Genomic DNA, 12,701 nt, shown 5'->3' on the forward strand with positions numbered 1-12,701 from the left:
ATACCACATATGCAATACAGTGTGATTACATGTCTGTGTGTCTTCTTTAGTGATTTTATTTAACTTGGCCGGGTGTTATAATATATGGAGTTTAACAAATACCATAGAGATTTCTAGAGTAGGATATTATGTCAGTGTTTATCGAGTATGATTTTCTAACTCAGATGTTGCAGAATGGAGAATTCTGCATAGTATAAGAAAAGTAATTTCTTATCTACTCTCTTTTTTTCATCGATATACCTTTTATGTTTTTTTGGAGTTTGACAATCAGTCACGACACATATGTGCTCTACGATTGTCCTTAAGATATAGTGGTAAGTGCGTGTTAAGGAATTACAACCCAATTCAAAGTTGACAATTCAGATGCTTAATGGTGGATCGCCTCCATCAATTTAACGACATGTAAACTATGTGTTCCAGAACCATGAGATTCGAAGTGCTTAAATTTGAATAAAGTTCAGTAGAACATGATCATTCAATAATCTAAGGTCGACTATGCCATTTGGTTGGGATGATGAAACAAAGTTAGGAGGAATATTCCAAATTCAGTAGAACATGATAATTCAATAATCTAAGGTCGACTATGCCATTTGGTTGGGATGATGAAGTAACCAAAACATCTTGATCGAAACACTTTTTCTTAAAATAGATTTTACTCTATCATGTTCCTCCTCAACCAAACACCAAATAGAAAGGTACATCTTCAGTCAAATAATCCCAACCTTTCAGAGCAGCTCAATTCCGTTTTACTTGAAAAATGAACCAATTTACACGGAGCTCTGAAAACTGAGACCCAAGTACACTGTTCAGATGTCATGCGGCTGGACATGTCGGATGGGATGCTTTGAGATTCGGTTTGCCAGTTGTCACACAGGGAGGGTCTCCAGTTTACGCCCATACGATCCGGTCATATAGGATTATTTTCCGTTTCCTTTTCTTCAGATTTATTTTGTGTTTAATTTCCTGTAACCCGGCACGATTCTCGCCGTCCTCAACAGGCCGGGACGTTGAGCGGCTTCACGACGGAGAACCCGCCGTCGACCATGAGATTATGCCCGGTGATGTACCTGGCATCCTCGGACGTCAGGAACACCGCCGCCCTCGCAACGTCCTCCGCGCGCAGCACCACGCCGCCGCCCATCTCGTTGATGTCCTCGTCGAACAGCCGCCTGATCAACTCCTCGTCGCCGGCGCCCCCCGGCGGGAGGCCTAGCATCTCCCTCGCGGAGCGCACCCCCATGGGCGTCGCGATGGCGTACGGCGAGATGGCGTTCACCCTCACGCCGCGCGCCGCCAGCTCCGCCGCCGCGGACCGCACCATGCCGACGACGGCCATCTTGGAGACGCTGTACGCGTGGGGGCCCGACCCGCCCAGCGCGCCCGCCGTGCTGGACGTGCAGAGGATGCACCCCGCGCCGCGCGGGACCATGGCGCGCGCCGCGTGCTTGATGCCGGCGGCCACGCCGCGGAGGTTGACGGCCATGACGCGGTCGAAGTCGGCCATGTCCAGGGACTCGATGGGGGAGCCCGCGTAGTTGCCGCCCGTGATCCCGGCGTTGTTGAACATGACGTCGAGCCGGCCGTGCCGCGCCACGGCGAGGTCCACGGCGGCCGCCACCTGCCCCTCGTCCGTGACGTCGCAGCGGGTGTAACAGGCCGTGTCCGGGTCGCCGAGCTCGGCGGCCACGGCGCGGCCCAGGCTGTCCTGGACGTCGGCGAGCACGACCTTGGCGCCGTTCCGGACGAACTCGGCGGCGGTCACCTTCCCGATGCCGCTCGCCGCGCCGGTGATCACGGCCACCTTCCCGGCCAACCTCCGTGAGTCAGAGGAAGCGGAGAGGGGGCGTGACGGGCTTCCTGCCCTTCCGGCCGCTCCGCTCTTCGCCGTGCTACACTCTCAGAAAACAACAAGTGAGCAAGGCAGCGAACAGCAGCGGGCTGCCGGACCACACCAAAAACATTCGTACCTGAAAAGGACGCGCATTAATCGGAACATCTTCGACGAAGGACAAATCGTGAGCTGCTTTCTGGCACAACGATAGGCAACTAAATTTAACGAAGGCTCGAAACATCTTTATAAGACCCACAAAAAGTTCTTTATACTCCCTCCCGTCTATATTACTTATCTTCGAGATATATCCGTTTAAACGACAAGTACTCCCTCCCTTCATTTTTATAAGACGTTTCAGACAACACACATCGAACTATTTTGACTGCTGTCTGAAATGGCTACAGCGTCTTATAAAAATGAACAGAGGGAGTAATATGGATCAGAGGGAGTAATATTTATATGAAGTTCAACGAGTGAAGTGGTGGAAACCTTCCCGGACCTCTATGAGGAATTCCAAGCAGCCTGCTCGGCTCGGTCCCGCCACAATAGGCGACTCGGCATTGGGTCGTTGTGTGAACGCTTTGGACTATTTTTAATAGACTTGTGATTGGGCGGTTTTCAATGTGCCGACCTACTGATGCGATCTCTAAATGGTGTGGTTTCTGCAGCCGTGGAAGCCGTTTAGCCGTCCCAAGAGCATGGCGCCATTGATGACCTCATCTCCAGCCTCCGTTCATTGGCCTTTTGCCTGGCGCCAACCCTCCCTCCGCCTCTGCCGAGCCAGACTAGGGGGCTGTATCCCTGCTTGCGTCTTTGTTGGCCCTTTTTTTCTTTTTTTTTCTTTTTGGCTTGTTAAGTTATGTCTTCAGCAAAACATATTTTTCATATTTTGACTTTTGTGTTTGGATTTTGTGTGCTTGCATAGTTGCTTTATTTAGAAAGCAGGGTGAAATAATTTTTGGGTAACAATGGAAACATCGTGAAGCCGTGGAATCAGTGAAGACGGATGCCTATATGATAGACTGTCGGTCATGAATCGGAGCTTGCGCGCGCGTTCCGTACGAGCAGACTAACAAAATCGTGCTTAGATTAGAGATAGTTCTTTTTTGACACCATAGATTAGATACAGTATATATAAGTAGCTAGACTAGAGTACCTGATTAGTGGTTGAGCCCGTCGCTGTTGTATCCTTGTCCTACTCGTCTTTTCGGTACCTTTTGCATGTGCAAGCCTAACTAAAAAATAGGCGCATCTTACCTCGTGACCCAAGTGGTAAGCAATCCAAATAATTAAAAATAGGGATATATGCGCATTCGCCGATACTGCTGGTTCCAGGTTCGTACTTCTTTTTGGGTGCACGTGAAGGCAATATGCATCTAAATGGACACATCAAACACCTACTGCCACGTCCGAATGTGTTCGTAGACATCATTTAGAAAAACAAACTAGATGAAATTCATGTAAACCAGATTATTATTAGTAAAAATTCTGATACATTTACAACAAAAGGATGAAATTGAACCAAAGTTTTAACTAGACTGAAAGAAATTTAAACTAAAACCTAAAACTAAACTAAGACGGGTACCGGAACGGTGACATCATAGGCATGGCATTCGAGGCCGCCGGCACCTTCATCGTTGTCGCGCTGTCATCCTTGTTATCTCGTCATTCCAGTGACTGGAGGCCTTCCTAGGGTCGCGGCAACCCTGATTGCCGCTGCCCGGCTGCCTTAGCCTTGCGGCACGACCCTCTCCTTATCCTTGCCCTTGATGGCGGAGGGCAAGGGCGATGTTGGTGCCACTCAAACTACTCAGACCAACTTTCAAGAAGTTGGTCGATGACTGACACCCGCGGCGGGTGATGTCTGCGTTGTGGTCGTGGACCCGATCCTCGGCCCAGGCAACGCGAGGTCCAGGTCGGTGTGCACCCAGGACTTGACGCACGGTCGAACGTAGAGAACCGCCGCCTGGTGCGTCATGTTGTGCCGATCCTAGCGTGCCTACTCAGCCGCCCATCATGGCGCGGGCGAGGAGGCGTAACCGCCACGTCGGATGTAGTAGATGAGGTGTCTGCACGCATTGGCTATCGCTGGGCCGGACACCTCCTCGTTCATCTTCACGGCGACCAGACGCTGATGGGGGGGCGGGAGGATGGCGGCACCTGCTCCCTACTGCGCCGGAACAAACGGTGTGGCGAGGACACCGACTAGACAATGTGCCCGTACTGGCTACGCGATGGGGACGCCGATTCCGCCTTAACACAACGTTGTGGTGCGACACCGACTCCTCCTTAATGCGGTAATTTGTATGCCGTGGTTGGGCGGCGAAGGTGTTAGAATAAATCCAAGGCATACCATCGATCATCCGAGGACCAAGCAATCACACAAGAACGACACCGAGATTTGTTAACGAGGTTCACCGATATGGCTACATCCCCGGGGCCTGACTACGGGCGCTCCTCCCCGTGACACCGTCACAATACCGCACACCGGCCATCCAGACGCCGGCACACGCCGCCGGCTCCCCCTTGCGCGCCTGTGCTATTATGTTGGCATAGGTTACATCGTGTGTCTAGCCCCGCTATATATGAGAGGCCTAGGATACAAGTGTCCTATTAGGACACGACTCCATATCCTATATAAACATAGTACAACTACAAGTCCAACTGTAACCTACCTCGTACACTATATTCAACACAACTCCAACAGAAGGTGGTGTCGGACCGTGGTCAAAGAGCTTCCAATCAAGCAGCGGCTCGAACTACCACGCATGCTCATCGTATGTCCGCAGAACCTTGGTGGGATTTGGTGGTTGTTTCTGCTCCTCATCGTCCGAGGAGAGCACCACCTTCGTCTGGCCCGTCAGAGTGGTGGAACCCGAGGACTGTGGGTGGTGGCTCCACGAGCTAGAACTCCCCGCCGATCCTCCTGTCGGCATGGACTTGGCCATCTCGGAAGTGTGCAATAGAGAGGATAGGAGAGGCGAAGTGGCAGTGTGCGAAGGAGATGGAATAGGGTTTGGAGGTGCAGCCTTTTTGCTTAAATAACCAGGGCAAGCAGACTGATGCTGCTTTAATGTGGCCACAACGGTCGAAGTAGGGTTCACGGTCGCGGTGTCTGCATTGAAGCATCTCCGGGTCAGCTGTCCGGTAACATCGGTCGGCATGAATACAAGTCGCCGTCCGTCAGGTCACGTCCCCCTGAGCGGCACTCAATACGTGGTGTGGCTTCTAGAGCGGAACGTGCGGCAAGGGTGGTGGGTTAGATCACTCAGCTGGGCGTCGTGGCGGACGTTCAGACGCCTGCAAACAACGCGCAGAGACTTTTGGCTCGCGAGCTCAAATGCTCTCTGATGAACAATAAAATCAACAAAAAAATGGTAAAAATGAATCAAAAAATTCTGAATTTTTTGGCAACAAATATTGATGATTTTTTTACATACCATCGTGAGGAAAGACACTCATAAATGCTCTAGCCGAGAAAAACAAAATCAATACTCAAAATGACTATTTTCGGCAATGATATGTTTGTTCGTTCGGAGAAATTGGAATGTTTTTCCTCATGAAAGTTTGCACGTATGTAAAACATTCAACAATATTTACTCCCAAAAAATTCAGATTTGTTTATTATTTATTTTGATGTTTAGTGTTTTTCTTTTTCTTTTGGTAACGATAGGTCCATTTGAGTTCGCGACAAGAAGGGTATTTTCACGCAGAGAGCACACCTACGCTAGCTCTGAAAACTGTTGCAATTAACACGTCATTTTTTTGCGTGTGACAATTAACACGTCATGAGATCAAGATGAGTCCAACGGCTCTGGTACGGACTGGCGACTCGGGTGGTGACGCGGCGGGCGATGCGGCTCTGCTCGTTGGTCCCGACGAGCCGTCGCCCTGGTCGGTGGTGCGGACGCTGGGCCGGTCGGCGCGGGCGGCCCCGGAGGCGATCTCGGATGCGGAGGCTGTTGGAAATATGCCCTAGAGGCAATAATAAATTGGTTATTATTATATTTCCTTGTTCATGATAATCGTTTATTATCCATGCTATAATTGTATTGATAGGAAACTCAGATACATGTGTGGATACATAGACAACACCATGTCCCTAGTAAGCCTCTAGTTGACTAGCTCGTTGATCAATAGATGGTTACGGTTTCCTAACCATGGACATTGGATGTCGTTGATAACGGGATCACATCATTAGGAGAATGATGTGATGGACAAGACCCAATCCTAAGCCTAGCACAAGATCGTGTAGTTCATATGCTAAAGCTTTTCTAATGTCAAGTATCATTTCCTTAGACCATGAGATTGTGCAACTCCCGGATACCGTAGGAATGCTTTGGGTGTATCAAACGTCACAACGTAACTGGGTGACTATAAAGGTGCATTACAGGTAGCTCCGAAAGTGTCTGTTGGGTTGGCACGAATCGAGACTGGGATTTGTCACTCCGTGTAAACGGAGAGGTATCTCTGGGCCCACTCGGTAGGACATCATCACATGCGCAATGTGACCAAAGAGTTGATCACGGGATGATGTGTTACGGAACAAGTAAAAGAGACTTGCCAGTAACGATATTGAACAAGGTATCGGGATACCGACGATCGAATCGCGGGCAAGTATCGTACCGCTAGACAAAGGGAATTGAATACGGGATTGATTAAGTCCTTGACATCGTGGTTCATCCGATGAGATCATCGTGGAACATGTGGGAGCCAACATGGGTATCCAGATCCCGCTGTTGGTTATTGACCGGAGAACGGCTCGGGTCATGTCTGCATGGTCTCCGAACCCGTAGGGTCTACACACTTAGGTTCGATGACGCTAGGGTTATAAAGAAAGGTTGTATGTGGTTACCGAATGTTGTTCGGAGTCCCGGATGAGATCTCGGACGTCACGAGGAGTTCCGGAATGGTCCGTAGGTAAAGATTTATATATAGGAAGTCCTATTTCGGCCATCGGGACAAGTTTCGGGGTCATCGGTATTGTACCGGGACCACCGGAAGGGTCCCGGGGGCACCGGGTGGGGCCACCTGCCCCGGGGGGCCATGGGCTGGGGGATGTCGCCTATGGGCGGGCCACCCAAGGCCCATGCGCCAAGGGAAAGGGAGAGTCCAAGGGGGAAGACCTCCGGTGCCTTGGGGTGCAGCCCCTCCCTCTCTCCCAAGGTTCTTCTCCTCTCCCGTGGTGCTTGGCGAAGCCCTGCAGGATTGCCACGCTCCTCCACCACCACCATGCCGTTGTACTGCTGTTGGATGGAGTCTTCCTCAACCTCTCCCTCTCTCCTTTCTGGATCAAGGTGTGGGAGACGTCACCGGGCTGTACGTGTGTTGAACGCGGAGGTGCCGTGCGTTCGGCACTTGGTCATCGGTGATTTGAATCACGACGAGTACGACTCCATCAACCCCGTTCTCTTGAACACTTCCGCGCGCGATCTACAAGGGTATGTAGATCCACTCCTCCCTCGTTGCTAGATGACTCCATAGATAGATCTTGGTGACACGTAGGAAAATTTTGAATTTATGCTACGTTCCCCAACAGTGGCATCATGAGCTAGGTCTATGCGTAGTTTCTTTGCACGAGTAGAACACAAAGTAGTTGTGGGCGTTGATTTTGTTCAATATGCTTGCCATTACTAGTCTTATCTTGATTCGGCGGCATCGTGGGATGAAGCGGCCTGGACCAACCTTACACGTACTCTTACGTGAGACCGGTTCCACCGACAAACATGCACTAGATGCATAAGGTGGCTGGCGGGTGTCTGTCTCTCCCACTTTAGTCGGATCGGATTCGATGAAAAGGGTCCTTATGAAGGGTAAATAGCAATTGGCATATCACGTTGTGGTTTTTGCGTAGGTAAGAAACGTTCTTGCTAGAAACCCATAGCAGCCACGTAAAACATGCAAACAACAATTAGAGGACGTCTAACTTGTTTTTGCAGGGTATGCTATGTGATGTGATATGGCCAAAAGGATGTGATGAATGATATATGTGATGTATGAGATTGATCATGTTCTTGTAATAGGAATCACGACTTGCATGTCGATGAGTATGACAACCGGCAGGAGCCTAGGAGTTGTCTTAATTTATTTATGACCTGCGTGTCAACATAAACGTCATGTAATTACTTTACTTTATTGCTAACCGTTAGCTGTAGTAGTAGAAGTAATAGATGATGTGGCAACTTCAAGAAGACACGATGATGGAGATCATGATGATGGAGATCATGGTGTCATGCCGGTGACGATGATGATCATGGAGCCCCAAAGATGGAGATCAAAAGGAGCAAAGTGATGATGGCCATATCATGTCACTATTTGATTGTATGTGATGTTTATCATGTTTATACATCTTATTTGCTTAGAACGACGGTAGTAAATAAGATGATCCCTCATTAAAATTTCAAGAAGTGTTCTCCCCTAACTGTGCACCGTTGCTACAGTTCGTCGTTTCTAAGCACGCCGTGATGATCGGGTGTGATGGATCCTTACGTTCACATACAACGGGTGTAAGACAGTTTTACACATGCAAAACACTTAGGGTTATCTTGACGAGCCTAGCATGTACAGACATGGCCTCGGAACACAGAAGACCGAAAGGTCGAGCATGAGTCGTATGGTAGATACGATCAACATGAAGATGTTCACCGATGATGACTAGTCCGTCTCACGTGATGATCGGACATGGCCTAGTTGACTCGGATCATGTAATCACTTAGATGACTAGAGGGATGTCTATCTGAGTGGGAGTTCATAAGATGAACTTAATTATCCTGAACATAGTCAAAAAGGTCTTCGCAAATTATGTCGTAGCTCGCGCTTCAGTTCTACTGTTTAGTTATGTTCCTAGAGAAAATTTAGTTGAAAGTTGATAGTAGAAATTATGCGGACTAGGTCCGTAAACTGAGGATTGTCCTCATTGCTTCATAGAAGGCTTATGTCCTTAATGCAACGCTCAGTGTGCTGAACCTCGAACGTCGTCTATGGATGTTGCGAACATCTGACATACACATTTTGATAACTACGTGATAGTTCAGTTAAACGGTTTAGAGTTGAGGCACCAAAGACATTTTTGAAACGTTGTGAAACATATGAGATGTTTCGAGGGCTGAAATTGGGATTTCAGGCTCGTGCCCACGTCAAGAGGTATAAGACCTCCGATGATTTTTGTTAGCCTGCAAACTAAGGGAGAAAAGCTCAATTGTTGAGCTTGTGCTCAGATTGTCTGAGTACAACAATCACTTGAATCAAGTGGGAGTTGATCTTCCAGATGAAATAGTGATGGTTCTCCGAAGTCATTGCCACCAAGCTGCTGGAGCTTCGTGATGAACTATAACATATCAGGGATAGATATGATGATCCTTGAAATACTCGCGATGTTTGACACCACGAAAGTAGAAATCAAGAAGGAGCATCAATTGTTGATGGTTGGTGAAACCACTAGTTTCAAGAAGGGCAAGGGCAAGAAGGGATACTTCATGAAACGGCAAATCAGCTGCTGCTCTAGTGAAGAAACCCAAGGTTGAACCCAAACCCGAGACTAAGTGCTTCTGTAATAAGGGGAACAACCACTGGAGCAGAATTACCCTAGATACTTGGTAGATGAGAAGGCTGGCAAGGTCGAGAGAAGTATATTGGATATACATTGTGTTGATGTGTACTTTACTAGTTCTCCTAGTAGCACCAGGGTATTAGATACCGGTTCGGTTGCTAAGTGTTAGTAACTCGAAATAAAAGCTACGGAATAAACGGAGACTAGCTAAAGGTGAGCTGACGATATGTGTTGGAAGTATTTCCAATGTTGATATGATCAAGCATCGCACGCTCCCTCTACCATCGAGATTGGTGTTAAACCTAAATAATTGTTATTTGGTGTTTGCGTTGAGCATAGACATGATTGGATTATGTCTATCGCAATACGGTTATTCATTTAAGGAGAATAATGGTTACTCTGTTTATTTGAATAATACCTTCAATGGTCTTACGCCTAAAATGAATGGTTTATTGAATCTCGATCGTAGTGATACACATGTTCATGCCAAAAGATATAGGATAGTAATGATAGTACCACCTACTTGTGGCACTGCCACGTAAGTCATATCGGTATAAAACGCATGAAGAAGCTCCATGTTGATGGATCTTTGGGCTCACTCGTTTTTGAAAAGTTTGAGACATGTGAACCATGTCTATTGGTGTATATGCATGAAACTCCATGCAAATGGACCGTTTGAACTCACTTGATCTTGAATCACTTGAGACATGAAAATCATACCACATGGGCAAGATGACTGAAAGCCTCATTTTCAGTAAAATGGAACTAGAAAGCAACTTGTTGGAAGTAATACATTTTGATGTGTGCAGTCCAATGAGTGCTGAGGCGTGTAGTGGATATTGTTATGTTCTTACTTCACAGATGATTTGAGTAGATGTTGAGTATATTTACTTGATGAATCACGAGTCTGAATTATTGAAAGGTTCAAGTAATTTCAGGGTGAAGTTGAAAGATCATCGTGACAAGAGGATAAAATATCTATGATATGATCATAGAGATGAATATCTGAATTACGAGTTTGGCACAGAATTAAGACATTGTGGAAATTGTTTCACAACTAATACAGCCTGGAACACCATAGTGTGATGGTGTGTCCGAACATCATAACTGCACCCTATTGGATATGATGCATACCATGATGTCTCTTGTCGAATTACCACGACAGTTTATGGGTTAGGCATTAGAGACAACCACATTCACTTTAAATAGGGCACCACGTAATTCCGATGAGATGACACCGTATGAACTATGGTTTAGAGAAACCTAAGCTGTCATTTCTTAAAAGTTTGGGGCTGCGACGCTTATGTGAAAAAGTTTCAGGCTGATAAGCTCGAACCCAAAGCGGATAAATGCATCTTCATAGGACACCCAAAACAGTTGGGTATACCTCCTGTCTCAGATTCGAAAGCAATAAAGGATTGTTTCTAGAATCGGGTCCTTTCTCGAGGAAAAGTTTCTCTCGAAAGAATTGAGTGGGAGGATGGTGGAGACTTGATGAGGTTATTGAACCGTCTCTTCAACTAGTGTATAGCAGGGCACAAAGAGTTGTTCCTGTGGCACCTACACCAATTGAAGTGGAAGCTTATGATATTGATCATGAGACTTCGGATCAAGTCACTCCCAAACCTCGTGGGATGACAAGGATGCGTACTACTTCAGAGTGGTACGTAATCCTGTCTTGGAAGTCATGTTTCTAGACAAAAATGAACCTACGAGCTATGGAGAAGCGATGGTGGGCCTGGATTCCGATAAATGGCTCGAGGCCATATAATCCGAGAGAGGATCCATATATAAAACAAAGTGTAGACTTTGGAAGAACTACTTGATGGTCGTAAGGCTGTTGAGTACAGATGGGTTTAAAAGGAAGACGGACAATGATGGTAAATGTCACCATTAAGAAAGCTCGACTTGTCGTTAAGATGTTTTCCGACAAGTTCAACGAGTTGACTACAATGAGACTTTCTCACTCGTAGCGATGCTAAGAGTCTGTTGGAATTATATTAGCGATTACTGCATTATTTATGAAATCTTGCAGATAGGATGTCAAAACATTGTTTCCTCGACGATTTTCTTGAGGAAAGGTTGTATATGATACAACCGGAAGGTTTTTGTCAATCCTGAAAGATGCTAATAAGTATGCAAAGCTCCAGCAATCCTTCTAAGGACTGGAGTAAGCATCTCGGAGTTGGAATGTATGCTTTGATGATGATCAAAGATTTTGGGTTTATACAAAGTTTATGAGAAACTTGTATTTCCAAAGAAGTGAGTGGGAGCACTATAGAATTTCCGATGAGTATGTGTTGTTAACATGTTGTTGATCGGAAATGATGTAGAATTTCTAGAAAGCATGTAGGGTTTTTTGGAAAGTGTTTTCAATGGAAAGCCTGGATTAAGCTACTTGAACATTGAGCATCAAGATCTATAAGGATAGATCAAAACGCTTAAAAGTACTTTCAAATGAGCACATACCTTGACATGATCTTGAAGGTGTTCAAGATGGATCAGTCAAAGAAGGAGTTCTTGCCTGAGTTGTAAGGTATGAAGTTAAGACTTAAAGCTCGACCATGGCAGAATAGAGAGAAAGGACGAAAGTTGTCCCCTATGCTTAAGACGTAGGCTCTACAGTATGCTATGCTGTGTACCGCACCTGAAGTGTGCCTTGCCATGAGTCAGTCAAGGGGTACCATAGTGATCCAAGAATGGATCACAGGACAGCGGTCAAAGTTATCCTTAGTAACTAGTGGACTAAGGAATTTTCTCGATTATGGAGGTGGTAAAAGAGTTCGTCGTAAAGGGTTACGCCGATGCAAACTTTGACACTAATCCAGATTATTCTGAGTAGTAAACTGGATTCGTATAGTAGAACAGTTATTTGGAATAGCTCCAAATAGAGCGTGATAGCTGCATCTAGGAGATGACATAGAGATTTGTAAAACGCACACGAATCTGAAAGGTTCAGACCCGTTGACTAAAACCTCTCTCACAAGCAACATGATCAAACCCAGAACTCATTGAGTGTTAATCACCTAGTGATGTGAACTAGATTATTGACTCTAGTAAACTCTTTGGATGTTGGTCACATGGCGATGCGACCTGTGAGTGTTAATCACATGGCGATCTGAAGTAGATTATTGACTCTAGTGCAAGTGGGAGACTGTTGGAAATATGCCCTAGAGGCAATAATAAATTGGTTATTATTATATTTCCTTGTTCATGATAATCGTTTATTATCTATGCTATAATTGTATTGATAGGAAACTCAGATACATGTGTGGATACATAGACAACACCATGTCCCTAGTAAGCCTCTAGTTGACTAGC

At 46.5% G+C, this 12,701-nt stretch overlaps 1 protein-coding gene across 1 annotated transcript; it reads right to left on the reverse strand.

The window, feature by feature from the left end:
* Window positions 1-528: 528 nt before the first annotated feature.
* LOC125521101 (momilactone A synthase-like) lies at window positions 529-2,106 on the reverse strand. Its single transcript, XM_048686150.1, has 2 exons — window positions 1,968-2,106; window positions 529-1,889 (listed from the first exon to the last, which is right to left on the reverse strand). The coding sequence occupies exons 1-2, from the start codon at window positions 1,994-1,996 to the stop codon at window positions 992-994; spliced, it is 927 nt and encodes a 308-aa protein (XP_048542107.1). The 5' UTR covers window positions 1,997-2,106; the 3' UTR covers window positions 529-991.
* Between the last annotated feature and the right edge of the window lie 10,595 nt (window positions 2,107-12,701).

The sequence above is a fragment of the Triticum urartu genome, chromosome 7 (assembly GCF_003073215.2).
Source record: "Triticum urartu cultivar G1812 chromosome 7, Tu2.1, whole genome shotgun sequence".
NCBI lineage: Eukaryota > Viridiplantae > Streptophyta > Magnoliopsida > Poales > Poaceae > Triticum > Triticum urartu.